The sequence below is a fragment of the Staurois parvus genome, unplaced genomic scaffold, assembly GCF_062004578.1.
Source record: "Staurois parvus isolate SC_StPar_1 unplaced genomic scaffold, SC_StPar_1.0 ptg000449l, whole genome shotgun sequence".
NCBI classification, from domain to species: domain Eukaryota; kingdom Metazoa; phylum Chordata; class Amphibia; order Anura; family Ranidae; genus Staurois; species Staurois parvus.
The window spans coordinates 3,491,336-3,514,106 of NW_028318245.1; the positions used below are offsets into that span (position 1 = coordinate 3,491,336).

The 22,771-nt window shown below is 45.2% G+C and overlaps 1 protein-coding gene and 1 pseudogene across 2 annotated transcripts in view; both read right to left on the reverse strand.

Moving 5' to 3' along the window:
- The window catches only part of LOC149453334 (uncharacterized), a 320,806-nt gene extending 301,346 nt beyond the window's left edge, over positions 1-19,460 (reverse strand). Inside the window, exons 1-3 of the mRNA XM_089688299.1 lie at positions 19,228-19,460; positions 18,299-18,376; positions 18,089-18,212 (exon numbers count right to left, since the gene is read on the reverse strand). Of these exons, the coding sequence (XP_089544425.1) occupies positions 18,089-18,173 (85 nt within the window). The 5' untranslated portion in view covers positions 18,174-18,212; positions 18,299-18,376; positions 19,228-19,460. The remainder of the gene's footprint in view (positions 1-18,088; positions 18,213-18,298; positions 18,377-19,227) is intronic.
- LOC149453348 (uncharacterized) lies at positions 12,948-18,173 on the reverse strand (annotated as a pseudogene). Its single transcript, XR_016314725.1, has 4 exons — positions 18,089-18,173; positions 17,875-17,972; positions 17,625-17,765; positions 12,948-16,228 (listed from the first exon to the last, which is right to left on the reverse strand). The product of XR_016314725.1 is annotated as an uncharacterized LOC149453348 (transcript).
- Positions 19,461-22,771: the final 3,311 nt, after the last annotated feature.

Here is a 22,771-nt window from a genome sequence, read left to right on the forward strand (position 1 = left end):
TGTCTTGCAGTGGGATGGTGGATTTTAGGAACCGCTTGACAACCAGATTGAACACGTGAGCCATGCATGGCGCATGGCACAACCTTCCTTGACGCAGAGCAGACACCATGTTCTTTCCGTTGTCAGTCAACATGGTTCCGATTTTTAGTTTGCGCGGAGACAGCCATCTGTCGATTTCTCTGTTCATTACACTCAGCAGTTCCTCCCCTGTGTGACTACGTTCGCCAAGGCATACCAGGTGCAGCACAGCGTGACACCGTTGCGCCCTGCACATGTGATATGCCGGTCGGGTAATGGGACTTGGCACGGGGGTGGCGGCTGAGGACACGGCGGAAAAAGAGGTGGTAGAGGCGGACATGCTTGCTGGACCAAGGACGTGCAAACGTGGAGGCAAAAGCGTCGTGACCTGTCCAAGTTGCTGGTGCGGCTGTGCCGGCACCACGTTCACCCAGTGGGCCGTAAATGACATGTACTGTCCCTGACCGTAGTTACAGCTCCACACGTCGGCGCTGCCGTGCACTTTGGCAGAGACCGACATGCTCAAAGACTGGCCCACCATCTCTTCTACATGTGAATGCAGGGCTGGCACTGCCTTTTGGGCAAAGAAATGACGGCTTGGCACTCTCCACCGCGGCGCGGCACAAGCCATCATTTCTCGGAAAGGTGCTGAGTCCACCAGTTGGAAAGGGAGGGACTGCAGCACCAGCAACTTGGACAGGAGGACGTTCAGCTTTTGCACCGTCGGGTGCGTGCTCGCAAACTGTTGTCTCTTGGATACGGATTCCAAGAAAGACTGTTGACGGAATCCGAGAAGAGGAGTAGCAGGAGAAGGAGCATCTGAACGAGCGGAAGATGCCAATGAGCGACAACTCCCCTCAGCAGAGGTGTTGGAGCCTTGACTGGCTGATAGAGGGCGATTGACGACGTCGGGTGACGGAGCAAGTAACGGAGCGGGTGATGGAGCGGGGGCTGGGGCAGGCAGAACCGCCGTATGTTTATCACGGTTTTCCCAGGCCACCGAATGGTGACGCTGCATATGCTGACGCAACGCTGTAGTCCCAACATGGGCCCCCTGGCCACGCTTGCATTTCTGGCCACATAGTCGACATACGGCTACGTTTACTTCCTCGGGCGGCTTGAGGAAAAATTGCCACACCACCGAGTAGGAAACTTTGCCCCCGCTACTCTTCACTGGCTGACTGCTACTTCCTCCGTGCGCACCGGCACCACTACTGGCCGTGGTGGTAGGCTGCAGTGGAGCTGGTGCTCTACTCCGTGGACGTTTGGCTCCACTGACACTGATGCGACCCTGCTGCTGTCTCCTGGGCAACCCACCGACTGTTTTGCTCGCTGCCAAGCTGCCACCCTCTTCTCCTGATGATGCGGAAGAAATTGCCTGATGACGACGAGGCTGCCAAGTGCGATCAACCTCCTCATCATCAAGTAGGGTCTCCGCCTCACTACTAGCCCCCTCGGCTGCGTCTGGGTCAGGAGACAGACCTGTCTCTAGACCGGCTACCGAGCCACTCTCCTCGCCAGTACTTGTTCGCTTGGCTGCTGAAAAGGCCGATGTCTCCCCCCGTTCCTGACCGCCCTCTGTTAGCTCTTCCTCACTGTACAGTGGGGCTGAGCCCACAGCATGCGATACTTCGCTTGGTGAGGGAACAGCAAAGGACAGGGGCAGGTAGAGGACACGTGATTTCAGTGGGCTTGGTCCCGGGCCATGCCAACTAACGGTTGTGTCTGACGTACCCACCGACCGTTGGCTGTAGGTGTCAGAGGTGACCTGGGAAGAGGAAGACGACCGAGCCAACCAATCAATGACGGCAGGGTTGTCGGTGGAGACACGACCGCTGGATGACACCGGGAGCACTGGCCTCTGGCTGCGAATACTGCTGCCTCGACCCCTTCCTCTGCTGCCACGTCTGCTCGCTCCTAAAACATTGCCTCCTCTGCCACTCCTCTGCATGTTGTCTGACATACTATTTAATTCAACGATTAGGTGTCCCTGAGTAACAATTCTCTGGCACTCAGTAACAATTCTGTCTGTCCCTGAGTATGAATTCTGTGGCCCTGAGTAACAATTGTGTGTCTGTGCAAGTAACAATTCTGTGTCTGTGCAAGTAACAATTTTGTGTCTGTGAGAGTAACAATTCTCTGGCACTCAGTAACAATTCTGTCTGTCCCTGAGTAACAATTCTCTGGCACTCAGTAACAATTCTGTCTGTCCCTGAGTAACAATTCTGTCTGTCCCTGAGTATGAATTCTGTGGCCCTGAGTAAGAATTCTCTGGCACTCAGTAACAATTCTGTCTGTCCCTGAGTATGAATTCTGTGGCCCTGAGTAACAATTGTGTGTCTGTGCAAGTAACAATTCTGTGTCTGTGCAAGTAACAATTTTGTGTCTGTGAGAGTAACAATTCTCTGGCACTCAGTAACAATTCTGTCTGTCCCTGAGTAACAATTCTCTGGCACTCAGTAACAATTCTGTCTGTCCCTGAGTATGAATTCTGTGGCCCTGAGTAACAATTCTGTCTCTGTGCGAGTAACAATTCTGTGTCTGTGCAAGTAACAATTTTGTGTCTGTGAGAGTAACAATTCTCTGGCACTCAGTAACAATTCTGTCTGTCCCTGAGTAACAATTCTCTGGCACTCAGTAACAATTCTGTCTGTCCCTGAGTAACAATTCTCTGGCACTCAGTAACAATTCTGTCTGTCCCTGAGTAACAATTCTCTGGCACTCAGTAACAATTGTGTGTCTGTGCAAGTAACAATTCTGTGTCTGTGCAAGTAACAATTTTGTGTCTGTGAGAGTAACAATTCTCTGGCACTCAGTAACAATTCTGTCTGTCCCTGAGTAACAATTCTCTGGCACTCAGTAACAATTCTGTCTGTCCCTGAGTATGAATTCTGTGGCCCTGAGTAACAATTCTGTCTCTGTGCGAGTAACAATTCTGTGTCTGTGCAAGTAACAATTTTGTGTCTGTGAGAGTAACAATTCTCTGGCACTCAGTAACAATTCTGTCTGTCCCTGAGTAACAATTCTATGGCACTCAGTAACAATTCTGTCTTCCCTGAGTAACAATTCTCTGGCACTCAGTAACAATTCTGTCTGTCCCTGAGTATGAATTCTGTGGCCCTGAGTAACAATTCTGTCTCTGTGCGAGTAACAATTCTGTGTCTGTGCAAGTAACAATTTTGTGTCTGTGAGAGTAACAATTCTCTGGCACTCAGTAACAATTCTGTCTGTCCCTGAGTAACAATTCTCTGGCACTCAGTAACAATTCTGTCTGTCCCTGAGTATGAATTCTGTGGCCCTGAGTAACAATTGTGTGTCTGTGCAAGTAACAATTCTGTGTCTGTGCAAGTAACAATTTTGTGTCTGTGAGAGTAACAATTCTCTGGCACTCAGTAACAATTCTGTCTGTCCCTGAGTAACAATTCTCTGGCACTCAGTAACAATTCTGTCTGTCCCTGAGTATGAATTCTGTGGCCCTGAGTAACAATTCTGTCTCTGTGCGAGTAACAATTCTGTGTCTGTGCAAGTAACAATTTTGTGTCTGTGAGAGTAACAATTCTCTGGCACTCAGTAACAATTCTGTCTGTCCCTGAGTAACAATTCTCTGGCACTCAGTAACAATTCTGTCTGTCCCTGAGTAACAATTCTCTGGCACTCAGTAACAATTCTGTCTGTCCCTGAGTATGAATTCTGTGGCCCTGAGTAACAATTGTGTGTCTGTGCAAGTAACAATTCTGTGTCTGTGCAAGTAACAATTTTGTGTCTGTGAGAGTAACAATTCTCTGGCACTCAGTAACAATTCTGTCTGTCCCTGAGTAACAATTCTCTGGCACTCAGTAACAATTCTGTCTGTCCCTGAGTATGAATTCTGTGGCCCTGAGTAACAATTCTGTCTCTGTGCGAGTAACAATTCTGTGTCTGTGCAAGTAACAATTTTGTGTCTGTGAGAGTAACAATTCTCTGGCACTCAGTAACAATTCTGTCTGTCCCTGAGTAACAATTCTCTGGCACTCAGTAACAATTCTGTCTGTCCCTGAGTAACAATTCTCTGGCACTCAGTAACAATTCTGTCTGTCCCTGAGTAACAATTCTCTGGCACTCAGTAACAATTGTGTGTCTGTGCAAGTAACAATTCTGTGTCTGTGCAAGTAACAATTTTGTGTCTGTGAGAGTAACAATTCTCTGGCACTCAGTAACAATTCTGTCTGTCCCTGAGTAACAATTCTCTGGCACTCAGTAACAATTCTGTCTGTCCCTGAGTATGAATTCTGTGGCCCTGAGTAACAATTCTGTCTCTGTGCGAGTAACAATTCTGTGTCTGTGCAAGTAACAATTTTGTGTCTGTGAGAGTAACAATTCTCTGGCACTCAGTAACAATTCTGTCTGTCCCTGAGTAACAATTCTATGGCACTCAGTAACAATTCTGTCTTCCCTGAGTAACAATTCTCTGGCACTCAGTAACAATTCTGTCTGTCCCTGAGTATGAATTCTGTGGCCCTGAGTAACAATTCTGTCTCTGTGCGAGTAACAATTCTGTGTCTGTGCAAGTAACAATTTTGTGTCTGTGAGAGTAACAATTCTCTGGCACTCAGTAACAATTCTGTCTGTCCCTGAGTAACAATTCTCTGGCACTCAGTAACAATTCTGTCTGTCCCTGAGTATGAATTCTGTGGCCCTGAGTAACAATTGTGTGTCTGTGCAAGTAACAATTCTGTGTCTGTGCAAGTAACAATTTTGTGTCTGTGAGAGTAACAATTCTCTGGCACTCAGTAACAATTCTGTCTGTCCCTGAGTAACAATTCTCTGGCACTCAGTAACAATTCTGTCTGTCCCTGAGTAACAATTCTGTCTGTCCCTGAGTATGAATTCTGTGGCCCTGAGTAAGAATTCTCTGGCACTCAGTAACAATTCTGTCTGTCCCTGAGTATGAATTCTGTGGCCCTGAGTAACAATTGTGTGTCTGTGCAAGTAACAATTCTGTGTCTGTGCAAGTAACAATTTTGTGTCTGTGAGAGTAACAATTCTCTGGCACTCAGTAACAATTCTGTCTGTCCCTGAGTAACAATTCTCTGGCACTCAGTAACAATTCTGTCTGTCCCTGAGTATGAATTCTGTGGCCCTGAGTAACAATTCTGTCTCTGTGCGAGTAACAATTCTGTGTCTGTGCAAGTAACAATTTTGTGTCTGTGAGAGTAACAATTCTCTGGCACTCAGTAACAATTCTGTCTGTCCCTGAGTAAGAATTCTCTGGCACTCAGTAACAATTCTGTCTGTCCCTGAGTAACAATTCTCTGGCACTCAGTAACAATTCTGTCTGTCCCTGAGTAACAATTCTGTCTGTCCCTGAGTATGAATTCTGTGGCCCTGAGTAAGAATTCTCTGGCACTCAGTAACAATTCTGTCTGTCCCTGAGTATGAATTCTGTGGCCCTGAGTAACAATTGTGTGTCTGTGCAAGTAACAATTCTGTGTCTGTGCAAGTAACAATTTTGTGTCTGTGAGAGTAACAATTCTCTGGCACTCAGTAACAATTCTGTCTGTCCCTGAGTAACAATTCTCTGGCACTCAGTAACAATTCTGTCTGTCCCTGAGTAACAATTCTCTGGCACTCAGTAACAATTCTGTCTGTCCCTGAGTAACAATTCTGTCTGTCCCTGAGAATGAATTCTGTGGCCCTGAGTAAGAATTCTCTGGCACTCAGTAACAATTCTGTCTGTCCCTGAGTAACAATTCTCTGGCACTCAGTAACAATTCTGTCTGTCCCTGAGTAAAAATTCTGTGGCCCTAATAACGTTTCTGTGGCCCTAAGTAACAATTCTCTGGCACTGAGTAACAATTCTGTCTGTCCCTGAGTATGAATTCTGTGGCCCTAACTAGCGTTTCTTTGTCCCTAAATAACGATTCTGTGGCCCTCATTAACAAGTCTGTGTCCCTGAGTAATGGTTCTCTGTCCCTAAGTAACTTCTCTCTGTCCCCAATTCTCGTTTCTGTGGCCCTAACTCTGTCCCTGTCCCTAGTACAGAGCGGTCTGCCTCTGTTCAATGACTGCAGGCAAATGAAGATTTCCAAAATGGCCGCTATATATACCTCGACCATTACACAGTGCTGGCTGGCTGGCTGCTGATTGGCTGATGCGATCACATGTCGTTGAGGAATGCATTATGGGGCAGCGCGCCTTGTCTGCGCGCCTTCCCCGACATCCCCGCTCCGTCGCCGCACATGTCAGCCGCCATTTTCGGAAAAATTTCGATTCGCGCGTCCGAATTAGGCTGTTTTTCGGATTCGGCACGAATCGAAATTTTTCCGAAATTCGACTCGAATTCCACTTCGGATACTTCGATTCGCTCATCTCTAAAACTCATATTCAAAATATAAAAATCAAACTGAATCCATAATATATCAGTGATAATATAATCCGTGAAAAACAATATTTAAATCTACAATAAATTCTTACTTCCCATTCACTATTTAAAGTGAAGATTAATAATCAATAATTTAAAGTGAACAAGTGTATATAACAAACAAAAGCCTTTCAATGTGCATATCCAAAAAAATATATATATAAAAATTATATATATATATATAAAAGTCCATGCAGGTGTAACTTGTGACAAAACGGTGATCTCCACTTCTAGTGCTCAAACAAATCCTCAAATGGCAGCAGTGCCTGCTCACCTCCCCGCACTGACCCTCAAGGGGCCAAAAGACTACTGGTCTCCTCTATGGCCGATCTTTATTTCCAGGTAGCTCAGCAGGGGATCACAGGGTTTCCACTCCACCTCCACTCATACGTCATATAGGACACAAACAGAGCTTCCCATAGTGTAATATTGTTTAATACAAAACACTTCTAATACATATCGGTTGCACTCACATTTGTTTCCTGGTTACAAAAGCCTTCCACCTCATCCCATAGGTGTATCTCATGAAAACAGGGGAAACCAATATGGCCGCTACGTTCGGACATGCGTCCCCACGTGACCGGAAGTGACGTAATTCCAAACCGGATATGGCGTACCGACGCGTTGCGTCACGTGCGTCGTGACTTCATCAGGGTTAACGCCCACCAGTGTCAGAATGCATTTAAATAGGATCCAGCCTAATCACTCTTCCCAATTAGAGGGCGGGCTCCCGGCGGCCATTTTCCCGAAGCCCGCTCATCTCACTATTTAAAACGGAGGAATATTGTTATAATGTCCCCCTATGGCTCACTGGATATTTTCTCTTTTTCAGACCATTCTCTGTAAACCCTATGGATGGTTGTATGGGAAAATCCCAGCAGATCAGCAGTTTTTTAAATACTCAGACCAGCCCATCTGGCACCAACAACCATCCCTCGTTCAAAGTCACTTTAATCCCCTTTCATCCCTTTGGTTTGAACTTCAGCAAGTCGCCTTCACCACATCTACATGCCTAAATGCTTTGAGTTGCTGTCATGTGATTGGCTGATTAGCCATTTGTGTGACCGAGCCATTGAACCGGTGGACCTAATAAGGTGGCCGGGGAGTGTATGTTCTGGTGGAGAAGAATCTGGGAGGGTCAATGGTGGAAAAGGATCTGGGGGGGGTCAATGGTGGAGAAGGATCTGGGGGGGTCAATGGTGGAGAAGGATCTGGGGGGGGTCAATGGTGGAGAAGGATCTGGGGGGGTCAATGGAGCAGAAGGATCACCATGTATAATACATAAGGGGGGATATGATCTCCATGTATAATACATAAGGGGGGATACGATCTCCATGTATAATACATAAGGGGGGATACGATCTCCATGTATAATACATAAGGGGGATATGATCTCCATGTATAATACATAAGGGGGATATGATCTCCATGTATAATACATAAGGGGGGGGGATATGATTTCCATGTATAATACATAAGGGGGGATATGATCACCATGTATAATACATAAGGGGGATATGATCTCCATGTATAATACATAAGGGGGGATATGATCTCCATGTATAATACATAAGGGGGGATATGATCTCCATGTATAATACATAAGGAGGGATATGATCTCCATGTATAATACATAAGGGGGGGATATGATCACCATGTATAATACATAAGGGGGGATGTGATCTCCATGTATAATACATAAGGGGGGATATGATCACCATGTATAATACATAAGGGGGGATATGATCTCCATGTATAATACATAAGGGGGGATATGATCTCCATGTGTAATATGATCGGCCTCCTGGATCCGTATCCCTCTTCCTGGACGACTTTGCCGCCTGGCTTCCCTTCTTCCTCTCCTCCGAGCTAAGGACTAGGGGACTTCAACATCCCCATCAACGTCAACAACCCGGCTACTTCCCAACTCCTCCTCCTAACCTCCTCTTTCGCACTCACACAGCACACACAGTCCTCCACCCACACCGATGGGAACACCCTGGACCTCGTTTTCTCCCACCTCTGCACCCTCCATAACTTCACTAACACCCCCTTCCCCCTCTCTGACCACCACCTCCTCACGTTCTCCATTTCCCCCTCCTCTAACCCCCCCCCAAAGCGTCAAACCATCACCAGCTGTAATCTCCGCAACCTGAACCTGACCCATCTCCACCCGGCAGCTGACCGTCTGTATGACAGTATCCTCCCTCTGTCATGCCCTGACCTGGCCACTACTGTGTACAACGAGTCACTGTCAGCTGCCCTAGGCTCCCTGGCACCCCTAACCATGCGTAACATCAGACCCCGACCGCTTCAACCCTGGCAAAACGACCATACGAAATGTCTCAAACGACGCAGTCGCGCGCTGGAGCGATTATGGTGCAAAACCAGATCCCCTCGTGCGTTCTCCCTCTACAAATCCGCCTTCCTCACCTACACCACCTCCCTCCACGCCGCCAAGCAAGCTTACTTCGTAACCAGGGGCGGACTGACCATTTGGAAACTTGGGCACTGCCCGAGGGCTCGGGGTCAGTAGGGGGCCCCATGAGATGTCCCTGGTACCTTTTTCATAGGCTTTTTTGAGTTTGGGCAAGGACATAGGGGCCCCATGATACCCTATTGCCCGGGGGCCCCATGGGTTGTCAGTCCGCCCCTGTTCGTAACCCTTATCGACATCCTCTCCACCTGTCCTCGCTGGCTCTTCTCCACTTTCAACTCCCTGCTCTCTCCCCCCCACCTCCACCCAGTACCTCACTCACCGCCCACGAGATTGCCAATCATTTCCAAAACAAGATCGACGCAATCCGTAAGGACATTGTCAATTCACACTCTACCTCTCCACCCAGCCCCCCTCCCTCCATCACCCCCTCAACTCTCCCCTCCTCTGACCTCGTAACCGTACTGCCCCCCACCATACCTAACGCCCCGCACACTATCACCTCCCCAACGCTCCGCTCCTTCAGCCCAGCTACCCCTGAGGAGGTCTCTAAGGTCTTCACTGAAGCCCGATATAACATTTATAGGTAAAGTTGATCCAGGGAATATCCAATTGCCTCTCGGGGGATCAGGAAGGAATTGTTTTCCCCAGCAGGAGCAAATTGGATCGTGCTTTGCTGGGGTTTTTTGCTCAACTTTGGGTGTAGGATTATAATTTTTTTTTTTTTTTAATGGTTGAACTAGATAGACTTTTGTCTTTTTTTCATCCAGACTGTTTTATTTATTGATCATTTTATTTATTGATAATCCCTATCCTGATATTGATCGATGGTCCCAAAGTTACAATAACTACCCCAGCAGACAAAACACACTCAGCATCTCTCCAAATAACAATGAACATTGTTTTTCATTTATATAAACTTTTTTTTATATAAACATTTTTTTCACTTATATAAAGTTTTTTTATTTATATAAACATTTTGTTTTCATTTATATAAACATTTTTTTTATTTATATAAACTTTTTTTTATTTATATAAACTATTTTTTTATTTTTATAAAAAAAAAATTTCATTTATATTAACATTTTTTTTTCATTTATATAAACATTTTTTTTTAGTTATATAAACATTTTTAAATTAGGTATCACATTAATATTCCAATTGTTCTTTTGAGGAAACAAGGGGAGAGTAGCTGAAGCAGTTCAGTGATGAGCCAGTTTCCTAGCAGGGGTCTTCTGAAGGGGAGTACGATCTTGGGGACGTCGGTTGCTTTTTCAACTCAAAAGACTTCAAAAGTCCATAATAAAAAATTTTCTTTTTGGGTTTACAAAGTCCTGATCCATGAATGGAATGTTCTTACATCAGCCGGGGAAGGTCCAGGAGAAGAGTTCATTTCAGAGGGGCACCACTGAGTCCGGCCAGCAGCAGAGGTGCACCCATCAGCAGTCCTCTTCCTTCCTTATGCAGGCCATAGATGGGTCGAAAACCGGACGGTTTTTAGAAAAAAAAAGAAAAATCGGTCATTCAATCGGCCAACGTTACCACTAGAGATGAGCGAATCGAACCAGGCGAAGTGGAATTCGTTTCGAATATCGGGAAAAATTCGATTCGCATCGAATCCGAATTTTAGCCAACTTCGGGTGCACGAATCGAATTTTTCCCGATCAGCCGGCAAAAGTGTCACTGCAGAGAGCTCCGCTATTTCTGACAGTTCATTTACAGCGGTTGAAACATTGTATCTATTTGTTTCCATTTAGGATACAGATGTTTTTATTCGGAAATAAATAGATACAATGTTTCAACCGCTGTAAATGTGAAGGAACTGTCAGAGAACTGTCAGAAATAGCGGAGCTCTCTGCAGATACACTTTTTGCTGTACTGGAATACTTCTTCTTTTCATTCTTCTTCTTCTTTTCATTCTTCTTCTTCTTCTTTTCATTCTTCTTCTTCTTCTTTTCATTCTTCTTCTTCTTCTTTTCATTCTTCTTCTTCTTTTCATTCTTCTTCTTCTTCTTTTCATTCTTCTTTTCATTCTTCTTCTTCTTTTCATTCTTCTTCTTCTTCTTTTCATTCTTCTTCTTCTTTTCATTCTTCTTTTCATTCTCTTCTTCTTCTTCTTTTCATTCTTCTTTTCATTCTTCTTCTTCTTCTTTTCATTCTTCTTCTTCTTCTTTTCATTCTTCTTTTCATTCTTCTTCTTCTTCTTTTCATTCTTCTTCTTTTCATTCTTCTTTTCATTCTTCTTTTCATTCTACTTCTTCTTCTTTTCATTCTTCTTCTTCTTCTTTTCATTCTTCTTTTCATTCTTCTTCTTCTTTTCATTCTTCTTCTTCTTCTTTTCATTCTTCTTCTCATTCTTCTTCTTCTTCTTTTCATTCTTCTTCTTTTCATTCTTCTTCTTCTTCTTTTCATTCTTCTTCTTCTTCTTCTTCTTCTGGCAACTCCACCACGCAGCTCATTTTTGTTCCAGTATTACGGTATTTTGCTCCTTCAAAATCCTGAAACTTTCTTTTGGCAGGTGTACAGACTCAGGTACTCAGTGCAGGAATGGTGGGAATCCCTCACAATGGACACAGCAGGTGTACATACAGACCCAGGAATTCAGCACAGGGATGGTGGGAACCCCTCATAATGGGCACAGCAGGTGTGCATACCCAGAACCTCAGCACAGGGATGGTGGGAACCCCTCATAATGGGCACAGCAGGTGTGCATACCCAGAACCTCAGCACAGGGATGGTGGGAACCCCTAGTAATGGGCGCAGCAGGTGTGCAGACCTGGGACCTCAGCACAGGGATGGTAGAAACCCCTCATAATGGGAACAGCAGGTGTACAGACCCAGGAATTTAGCACAGGGATGGTGGGAACTCCTCCTAATGGGCAGAGCAGGTGTACAGACCCAGGAACTCAGCACAGGGATGGTGGGAACTTCTCATAATGGGCGCAGCAGGTGTGCAGACCTGGAACCTCAGCACAGGGATGGTGGGAACCCCTCATAATGGGCACAGCAGGTGTGCATTCCCAGAACCTCAGCACAGGGATGGTGGGAACCCCTAGTAATGGGCGCAGCAGGTGTGCAGACCTGGGACCTCAGCACAGGGATGGTAGAAACCCCTCATAATGGGAACAGCAGGTGTACAGACCCAGGAATTTAGCACAGGGATGGTGGGAACTCCTCCTAATGGGCAGAGCAGGTGTACAGACCCAGGAACTCAGCACAGGGATGGTGGGAACTTCTCATAATGGGCGCAGCAGGTGTGCAGACCTGGAACCTCAGCACAGGGATGGTGGGAACCCCTCATAATGGGCACAGCAGGTGTTAGGGGGTTTAACTCTCCAGCATCCATTAGAGACTGATATAGTAATATAGTTCATTCTTCTTTTCATTCTTATTCTTCTTTTCATTCTTCTTCTTTTCATTCTTCTTCTTCTTCTTTTCATTCTTCTCATTCTTCTTTTCATTCTTCTTCTCATTCTTCTTCTTCTTTTCATTCTTCTCATTCTTCTTTTCATTCTTCTTTTCATTCTTCTTCTTCTTTTCATTCTTCTTTTCATTCTTCTTCTTCTTCGTCGTGCCCCGTGACTGCCCAAATGAGTGAAGTGTGCGGTGATTCTAAGATCGACGGCACTCATCTGCATGTCATACTGACTGACAGTATTATTTCTCTTCCCCAGCAGACTCCAAGGGCATTTAAATTAAAGGTACAGTGTTCTGCACTAATATAAAGGCTCTCTGAAGCCTAGAAACCCTTTAAATAAGTTAAATTCGCGGCGAATAAATTTGCATCGAATCGAATTTCTCCCGCAAATTCGGCGAATCAGCCGAATCGAATTTTTGAATAATTCGCTCATCTCTAGTTACCACCAATGGTAAAAAATCGTCCAATTTTCATCCCGTCTACAGGCAGCATTTTTACTTCTGTCCCTTGCAGAGAGCTCCACTATTATATTTTATACGAAAAGTCTTGTGGTTGCAACAATGTATCCATTTTGGATACAGGTGGTTTTATTTGGATACAAATGGATACATTGTTGCAACCACAATACTTTCATGTAAAATATAATAGCGGACTGGAATTCTTCTTTTTCTTCATCTTCGTTTTCTTCATTTTCTTCTTTTTCTTCTCCTTCTTCTTTTCTTTTCTTCTCCTTCTTCATTTTCTCCTTCTTCATCTTCTTTCTCATCATCTTCTTCTTCATTTTCTTCTTTTTCTTCTTCTTCATTTTCTTCTTCCTCTTCAACTTCTTCTTCTTCATTTTCTTCATCTTCTACTTCTTCATTTTCTTTTCCTCTTCTTCTTATATTTCTTCCTTTTTATTCTTATTCATTTTCTTCTCCTTCTTCTTCATTTTCTTCTTCTTCATTTTCTTCTTCATTCTTCACTTTCTGCTTCTTCTTCACTTTCTCCTTCTTCTTCCTCTTCTTCATTTTCTTTTTTTTTCTTCTTCTTTTTCCTCTTCTTGCAGGTCACGGCTCATGCGCAGATTTTTTATCGGTAAAACATTCGGCCGATTTACCCATCATTGCCGGGAACTTGACCGATAATAAAAATGTGCCAAAACCCAAAAAAATGGCCGACCAATTAACCCACTAACAGTGCGAAAATCGGCGTCCATGGCCTGCATTATGAGCCCTCTGCTGCACCAACTACCGGCTACATCTCTTAAAGGGCCAGCGCCTGTCATAACAATGGAGGGAAGGCTTCCCCACCATCCAGGACAATATATAGATTACTGTTGGATCAGAACAGCTTTCTTTCATCCTCGCTGGTGGCCGACCGCTAGTTTGGTGCACTCCTGATCCTCCCTGTACATTCCCCATAATATGAAAAAAATTCCAGCAGGGATGGTGGGACCCCCTCATTGACCTAGGAACGCCATGTAGGGGTCCTTTTGCCCGTTATGCCATGCACCCACCCTTCCTACAGCAGGGGTGCAGATGTGGGGACTGTATGCAGGGATGGAGGGACACAGCAAGTATGATGACCTGAGAACCCCATGTAGAGCAGATGTTCAATGAACCAGCAAAAACAAATGCTCCTGCGCTTGGGGATGGACTCGATGCAGGCTGCAACCACATTAAGAATGTCCTGGAACATGCACACCTTGCTGCCCTCAAATGGACCGGGGGAATCCAAATATACTGAATGAGGAACATTGGCTCCGAGGAAGAGGCAAGTCCTCGAAACACGTCAGCCTATTGGATGTCTACATTCCCCATTATGGACTGTTACTCAGCGTGGTGTTGACCCAGCTGTTCTTTTATGATGTGCCTTGACTTTATTGTCATTTGTGAGTACAACACATATTTTATTTCTTATTAAACATTTTTTTTATGGTAATGCACTAGGCCTGTGCGCCCTCTCTTTGTTCTTTCTTCATTCAGAGCAGATGTTCAGACCTATGAAACCACTGCAGGGATGGTGGGAACCCCTCATAATGAGCACAGCGGGTGTACAGACCCGGGAACTCGGCACAGGGATGGTGGGGACCCCTCATAATGCGCCCAGGGGGTGTACAGACCCGGGAACTTGGCACAGGGATGGTGGGAACCCCTCATAATGGGCACAGGGTGTGTACAGACCCGGGAACTCAACACAGGGATGGTGGGGACCCCTCATAATGGGCACAGCGGGTGTACAGACCCGGGAACTGAGCACAGGGATGGTGGGAACCCCTCATAATGGGCACAGCGGGTATACAGAGCCAGGAACTCATCACAGGGATGGTGGGAACCCCTCATAATGAGCACAGTGTGTAGACCTGGGAATTCCATTCAGAGATATAGAAGAGACTGTCAGATGGAATTTTTTGTCAGTGAAACATTTCCCACACTGTGAATATGAATAGGGACACTCACCCGAGTGAAGTCTCTGGTGCTTTAGAAGTTCACCATTCTGACTAAAACATTTCCTGCACACCGAACCTGGAAAGGGTCATTCACCCATGTGAATTCTCTGATGTTTCACTAGGTCCTCTTTCCGAATAAAACTTTTCCCGCACTCTAAACGCGAATGAGGACGCTCGCCTGTGTGAATTTTTTGATGTGAAACGAGGTGCCCTTGTCTAATGAAACATTTCCCGCACTCTAAACATGAAAAGGGGCGCTCACCTGTGTGAGTTCTCTGGTGCGCAACAAGGTTTTCTCTGGTAATAAAACCTTTCCCGCACTCTGAGCATAAATAGGGACGCTCCCCGCTGTGAACTTTCTGGTGTTTCAGAAGATCGTGTTTCTGAATAAAACTTTTCCCACAATCCGAACACGGAAAGGGACATTCGCCTGTGTGAATTTTCGGATGTTTATGAAGGTTTCCTTTGTGATTGAAGAATTTCCCGCACTCCAAGCATGAGTAAGGATTCTCACCTGTGTGAATTTTTCTGGTGTGAAACAAGCTGTCCTTTCGTAATGAAATGTTTCCTGCACTCTGAACATGAATAGGGACATTCACCTGCGTGAATCTTTTGGTGTGAAACAAGGTTTTGTTTGGTGATGAAACATTTCTCGCACTTTCTTGAAACAGGAAAAGGGACGCTCGCCCGTGTGAATTTTCTGATGTAAAAGAAGGCTCACTTTGTGACTGAAATATTTCTCGCCTGTGTGAATTCGTTGATGTTTACGCAGGTAACCTTTGTCGCTGAAACATTTCCCGCACTCTAAACATGAAAAAGGACGCTCACCTGTGTGAATTCTTTCATGTAAAACAAGGTGTCCTTTTGTAATGAAGCTTTTCCCGCACTCTGAACATGAATAGGGACGCTCACCTGTGTGAATTCTAAAATGAGAAACAAGGCTTTCTTTCATAGTGAAACATTTCCCACACTCAGAACATGAATAGGGACGCTCACCGGTGTGAGTTCTCTGATGTATAAGAAGGCTTCCTTGATCACTGAAACATTTCCTGCACTCCAAACATGGAAAGGGACGTTCACCCGTGTGACTTCTATGATGTTTACTAAGTTCTCCTTTGTGAATGAAACATTTCCCGCACTCCGAACATGAATAAGGACGCTCACCTGTGTGACTCCTCTGGTGTATAACAAGTTGTCCATTTGTAACAAAACATTTCCCGCACTCTGAACAGGAATAAGGTCGTTCTCCTGTGTGAGTTCTCTGGTGTGTAACAAGGTGACTTTTTATTACAAAACATTTCCCGCAATCTGAACATGAATAGGGACGCTCGCCTGTGTGATATCTCTGATGTGTATCAACTTGTCCTTTCGAGTTTTTTGTAAAAGATTTCCCACACACTGAACAGGACAATGAACGCCTTTCTTTATAGATTCTAGAAGATTCATTGGAAGTAGATGGATCTATTAGAGTGTCTGTATTGTGAGATCCCAGAGTCGTGGTGTGTGATCCGTCCGAGGGATCCACTTATCTCCCCAAATGGTAAGTTCTCCCATGTATATTGTTATTCACTGCATTATATCCTGGAGGTAACATGAGATGATCCTCAGAGGTCTCCCGGACATAGTGTCCACCTGCGGAGAGAAGAATTACAGTCAATGTTATGAGTATTGTACAATCCCGACATTCACACGCCGAATATACCAGTCTGCCTCCAAATATTTGTTGGGAACATGACGTTATATTGAGGAATGGAGATGGACCTTCCATATGGTGTCCAGTATCTCCTCCTCATTTGTTGGGAATATGATGTTATATTGAGGAATGGAGATGGACCTTTCATATGGTGTACAGTATCTCCTCCTCATTTGTTGGGAATATGATGTTATATTGAGGAATGGAGATGGACCTTTCATATGGTGTCCAGTATCTCCTCCTCATTTGTTGGGAACGTGACGTTATATTGAGGAATGGAGATGGACCTTTCATTTGGTGTCCAGTATCTCCTCCTCATTTGTTGGGAACATGACGTTATATTGAGGAATGGAGATGGACCTTTCATATGGTGTCCAGTATCTCCTCCTCATTTGTTGGGAACATGACGTTATATTGAGGAACGGAGATGGACCTTTCATATGGTGTCCAGTATCTCCTCCTCATTTGTTGGGAACATGACGTTATATTGAGGAATGGAGATGGACCTTTCATTTGGTGTCCAGTATCTCCTCCTCATTTGTTGGGAACATGACGTTATATTGAGGAACGGAGATGGACCTTTCATATGGTGTCCAGTATCTCCTCCTCATTTGTTGGGAACATGACGTTATATTGAGGAACGGAGATGGACCTTTCATATGGTGTCCAGTATCTCCTCCTCATTTGTTGGGAACGTGACGTTATATTGAGGAATGGAGATGGACCTTTCATTTGGTGTCCAGTATCTCCTCCTCATTTGTTGGGAACATGACGTTATATTGAGGAATGGAGATGGACCTTTCATATGGTGTCCAGTATCTCCTCCTCATTTGTTGGGAACATGACGTTATATTGAGGAACGGAGATGGACCTTTCATATGGTGTCCAGTATCTCCTCCTCATTTGTTGGGAACATGACGTTATATTGAGGAACGGAGATGGACCTTTCATATGGTGTCCAGTATCTCCTCCTCATTTGTTGGGAACATGATGTTATATTGAGGAATGGAGATGGACCTTTCATATGGTGTCCAGTATCTCCTCCTCATTTGTTGGGAACATGACGTGTGCACCGGATGAACTTGTCCAGTGAAAGTGCTACTTTGTCACTAGTCAAGATCCTTTGTTATGACTGCATTACCTGAGCACTGATGAGCTGTGATATACAAATGCATACAGTTAAAATGAAATTGTGAATGTTTTTTGCATTACGTGTTTAATACTTACGTAGGTCTATATACAAAGAAGATTCTTCCTGTTTACTTTTCACAGTCATCTCCCCCTCCTCCATAGATGGTTGATCTCCACTCACCAACATCTCTTCTTCTTCCTCTTTAATTTCAGCTTTGATTTCTTTCAGTTCTTCACCTTAAACCCCAAAGATGATAGGATAGATTTCTGTAAGAGATTACATAGAAGAATGTCCTCTCATGGCTTTGAATACATTTTTTAGATCTATATGCCGAGTCCTACCTACCTGATGGTGATGAGGGATGGTGTGATCTTCCTGTGCGGAATCCTGGGAATACAGAGGACGGGGACATCTCTCTGGTGGGTTCCCATGACTGGATCCATCTGTAGGAAACACACACACTGACTGAATCCATTGTTTCTATGTGTTTATCAGATGATGGGGGATCTAGGTGGACCCTCCGTACTGCTCTCTCCTTTACAATAAAGTCTCCTCTTACCCGGTAATGTGAGGGGCGGCTGATTGTCCATCATGATGTCCTTGTAGAGGTCCTTGTGTCCTTCTAAATACTCCCACTCCTCCATGGAGAAATAGACAGTGACATCCTGACACCTTATAGGAACCTGACACACACAATGATACAGTCACCATCCAGACACATCCCTTGTCTGTTACTGGAGAATGTCCCAGAATTCCCGGCACCGCTCACCTCTCCTGTCAGCAGATCAATGATCTTCTGGGTGACTTCTAGAATCTTCTTTACATAGTTAACCTTTATTTTATAATCCTGTATAAAGAGAGAAAGTAACAATTCTCACTGCTGACCTCCCAGAATCCTCCTCCTAATATATACCTACCTAAACACCCGGCTGCTATAGGGTCCAGGAGTTTGTTTACATGTCAGTGCAAGTGTAATTTTTTATTTTTTTTTGCTTTGGCACATGTTCCCTAAAGCAATGTCAAGGCCCCTGTGCCATTTGTTTGACAGCCCCAGGTCTATTAACCAGGAACATGGCATTAAATGTGTTTAACGTTTGGCCCCATTGACTTCAATGGGGTTCAAATTTGACAGAGAAGGCATGGTGTCCAATATCTCACAAAATCCAGTCTATAAACCAGAGGCTCTGGATGGACGGTTGGATAAATGGTTCTATATTTAGGATGTATCCGGTCTATAAACCAGAGGGTCTGGATGGACGGTTGGATAAATGGTTCTATATTTAGGACGTATCCGGTCTATAAACCAGAGGCTCTGGATGGACGGTTGGATAAATGGTTCTATATTTAGGACGTATCCGGTCTATAAACCAGAGGCTCTGGATGGACGGTTGGATAAATGGTTCTATATTTAGGATGTATTGCAACACCCACCAATTTATTCTTTAGGGTCTCTGCTTTAAAAAAAAAATAATAATGTTTGGGGGTTCTAAGTGATTTTCTAGAAAAAATTTTTTTTTACGTTTTTTACATGTAAACGACAAGGCATGGATGGTTAGACAAACTGAAAAGGACGGACATGACGATGGAGGAAGAGGACGGACATGACTATAGAGGAAGAGGACGAACATGACGATGGAGGAAGAGGACAGACATGATGTGGGGGTTACTGGGTGTAAATACAAAATAGCATCTTATTACCTCCTCAGCTGCGAGTTGAAGGAATATCTCCCTCGACTTCCCCTGAGCGGACTTCTCTCCAAGAGCTTGCTATTTATATATGACATCACTTCCTGTCTGTAGATGACATCACTTCCTGTCTTTGTTTGGTTTCGCTTCCGGTCTCTGCGTTCCACTGACAATAATTGAAATCACTGCATTGTGGAGAGAATACTAACTGCAGCGTACATTTTTCGATACTTTGACAGATGCATCTTGGTGCGGTCTTCAGAATTGTTGCATATATTACATATGAGTGAAAAAAAAAACACCCATGAAAGTGACTGACACCAATAATGGGGCACTATTCCTCCCACAGACACCCGCAAAAGGGAATAATTCCTCCCACTGACACCAATAATGGGGCACTATTCTTCCCACAGACACCTGCTAAAGGGAATTATTCCTCCCACTGACACCAATAATGAGGCACAGTTCCTTCCATTGACAACAACGTTTGGGCAGAATTCTTTCCATTGATACCAACGACGGACCACTATTCTGTGGCAGAACCCAAATATTGCAGAGTTCCCCTCAATCTTTAAAATTTCTAACAGCATGTTTGCAAAGCAAGGTCATCAGCTCACTTCCCTCCTCCCTTATTTCCTGTGGAATAATGTGTTCCAGTCTGTAGCTGTCACCCTTATTTTCAGCTGAAGATGGTTTATCTAGCAAGGCCATATACTGCACTGCTTAGAAAGTCTTTTAAATGTACAGAAAGTGAAAGAGGAAATATACGCATTGTGACGTAATTGCTGATATGTATACCCTGTAAGATGCTTTTCAAGGACTTCGCTTGCAGACACGAGTCCTTATTAAGTCAACCAACGTTGGTAAATAAAAAGTTTGTTTTCCTCAAGTTCGTGTCCGGTGTCTGGAATTCCCAAAGTTGCCATTACAATTCCTTTCACTGATGCCAAAAATGGGGCACTATTACTCTCACTGATACCAACGAAAGGGCACAATTCCTTCTAATGCAACCATAGATGGGGCACTATACCTCCCAATGACACTAATGATAGGGCACTATTCCTCCCACTGATACCAATGATGGGGCAATATTCCTCCCAGTGACACCAATATTGGGGTATTATTCCTCTCACTGATACCAACGAAAGGGCACAATTCCTTCTACTGACACCACGAATGGGGCACTATTCCTCCCACTGACACTAATGATGGGGTACTATTCCTCCCACTGATGCCAAGGGTGGGGCACTATTCCTCCCACTGACACCAAGGATAGGGCTCTATTCCTCCCAGTGACACCAATGATGGACCACTATTCCTCCCACTGATTCCAATGATGGGGCACTATTCCTCCCACTGATTCCAATGATGGGGCACTATTCCTCCCACTGTTACCAATGATGGGACACTATTCGTCTCACTGACACCAATGATGGGACACTATTCCTCTCACTGTCACCAATGATGGGACACTATTCCTCCCACTGATACGAATGATGGAACACTATTCCTTCCACTGACACCAATGATAGGGCACTATTCCTCCCACTGATACCAATGAGGGGACTCTATTCCTCCAACTGACACCAAGAATGGGGCTCTATTCCTCCCAGTGACACCAATGATGGAGCACTATTCCTCCCACTGATACCAATGTTGGGGCTCTATTCCTCCCACTGACACTAATGATGGGACACTATTCCTCCCACTGATACCAATGATGGGGCACTATTCCTCCCACTGACACCAATGATGGGGCACTATTCCTCCCACTGATACCAATGATGGGGCATTATTCCTCCCACTGATACCAATGATGGGGCACTATTCCTCCCACTGATACCAATGATGGGGCACTATTCCTCCCACTGATACCAATGATGGAGCACTATTCCTCCCACTGACACCAACGATGGGGCACTATTCCTCCCACTGATACCAATGATGGGGCACTATTCCTCCCACTGATACCAATGATGGGGCACTATTCCTCCCACTGATACCAACGATGGGGCACTATTCCTCCCACTGATACCAACGATGGGGCACTATTCCTCCCACTGATACCAACGATGGAGCACTATTCCTCCCACTGACACCAATGATGGGGCACTATTCCTCCCACTGATACCAATGATGGGGCACAGTTCCTCCCACTGATACCAATGATGGGGCAATGATGGATCACTATTCCTCCCACTGATACCAATGATGGGGCACTATTCCTTCCACTGACACCAATGATGGGGCACTATTCCTCCCACAGACACCAAAGATATGTGATTGTACACTGTCACTAGACATCAGGCCAATTTCTGCTCCCACAAGCCATAGCCCAGCCCCCCTAAAGACTCAAGAACAGTAAACTGGCCTTTTGTTTGATAATGTTGGAGACCCCTGCCATAGATGGATCAAAAGTTGGTTGCTCCCTGCTGAACCGACTGAATTTCGATCCATGTATGGCCAGTTTTAGTTCTAGAAATCCCTCCTTCTCCAAGCAGAAAATCTGGAATTATTAAGCATGCCTCATGGAAGCGTCCCGTGACTGGGACCAGGACGAGGCCGTGGTTAGACAGGCAGTCCAGGATTCAATTTAGGGCCAGTCTGCTATGCAAGTGCCAGCTACAGCAGAACCCAATGCCAGGTCCCTCCTATCGGCCTTTCTTTCTTCTTCTCAGCTGGGATCATATGCTTTAGTCTTCCTCAAAGGGAAGAGTCACAAGAGTCGCCCATCATGGGCTTTGTTTCTGCACTTGTGCAGCCCTTTATCAAGACCATGACAGAAACCATCAAATAGGAGGAGCTGGTGGAGGCACCAAAAAGTCCAGAAATGACTATCCATAGCTAAAAAGGTCCTCCCCCTTTCCTCTAATGGAGGCAAAGAACCAGCTACCTCTGGAGGAATGGAGGACGGTTGAGGAAAAAAAAACATTCTTGACAACTGCCTTTGGGTAACACTTCTCAGGTCAAGTTGGGCACCTAGCCGTCTCATTTAAAGATTCCTGGTGCCGGCTAATAAAGCAGCTGTAGCTTTAGCCCCTCAAGAGTTGCTAGAGATTTGGGTTCCCCTAAAGTCCTGCACAGCCAGGCAACACACATCTTCCTTCCAGACTTTTACCCCAGAGACAGTAAACAGTCCTTGAACCTGTTTTTTGGGATTTTTTTAGGGGGTGATAACTTGGATGGGGACGAGGGGCACATGGGATGCCCAAGGAACTGTAAAACTGAGGACAACTTCCTGGAACTATGTACAAGTAGTCAGAAGGGTTTTCTCTTCTTGGAGAGCTCTCCAGCCTCTCCTTGTGTGCCTCCTCAGACCCCAGATGAAATTTCCTCTTCACCCAGCTGCCTGAGGGAATCCCTGGCCAAGAGGTCCCAGAAGCTGCCACCTTCAATGAAATTAGTCCCAGATGGGAGCTAGTTGGTTACCCACCTCTATGCCCTCACTCCTTATCTGGCCCAGGGGGTGTGGGACTACTCACTCAGTCTCACCTGTAAGCTTGTGGGTTGGTGGTTGCCTTCAGGCTTACACTGGGCTGGCTCCTTCCCTGCTTCC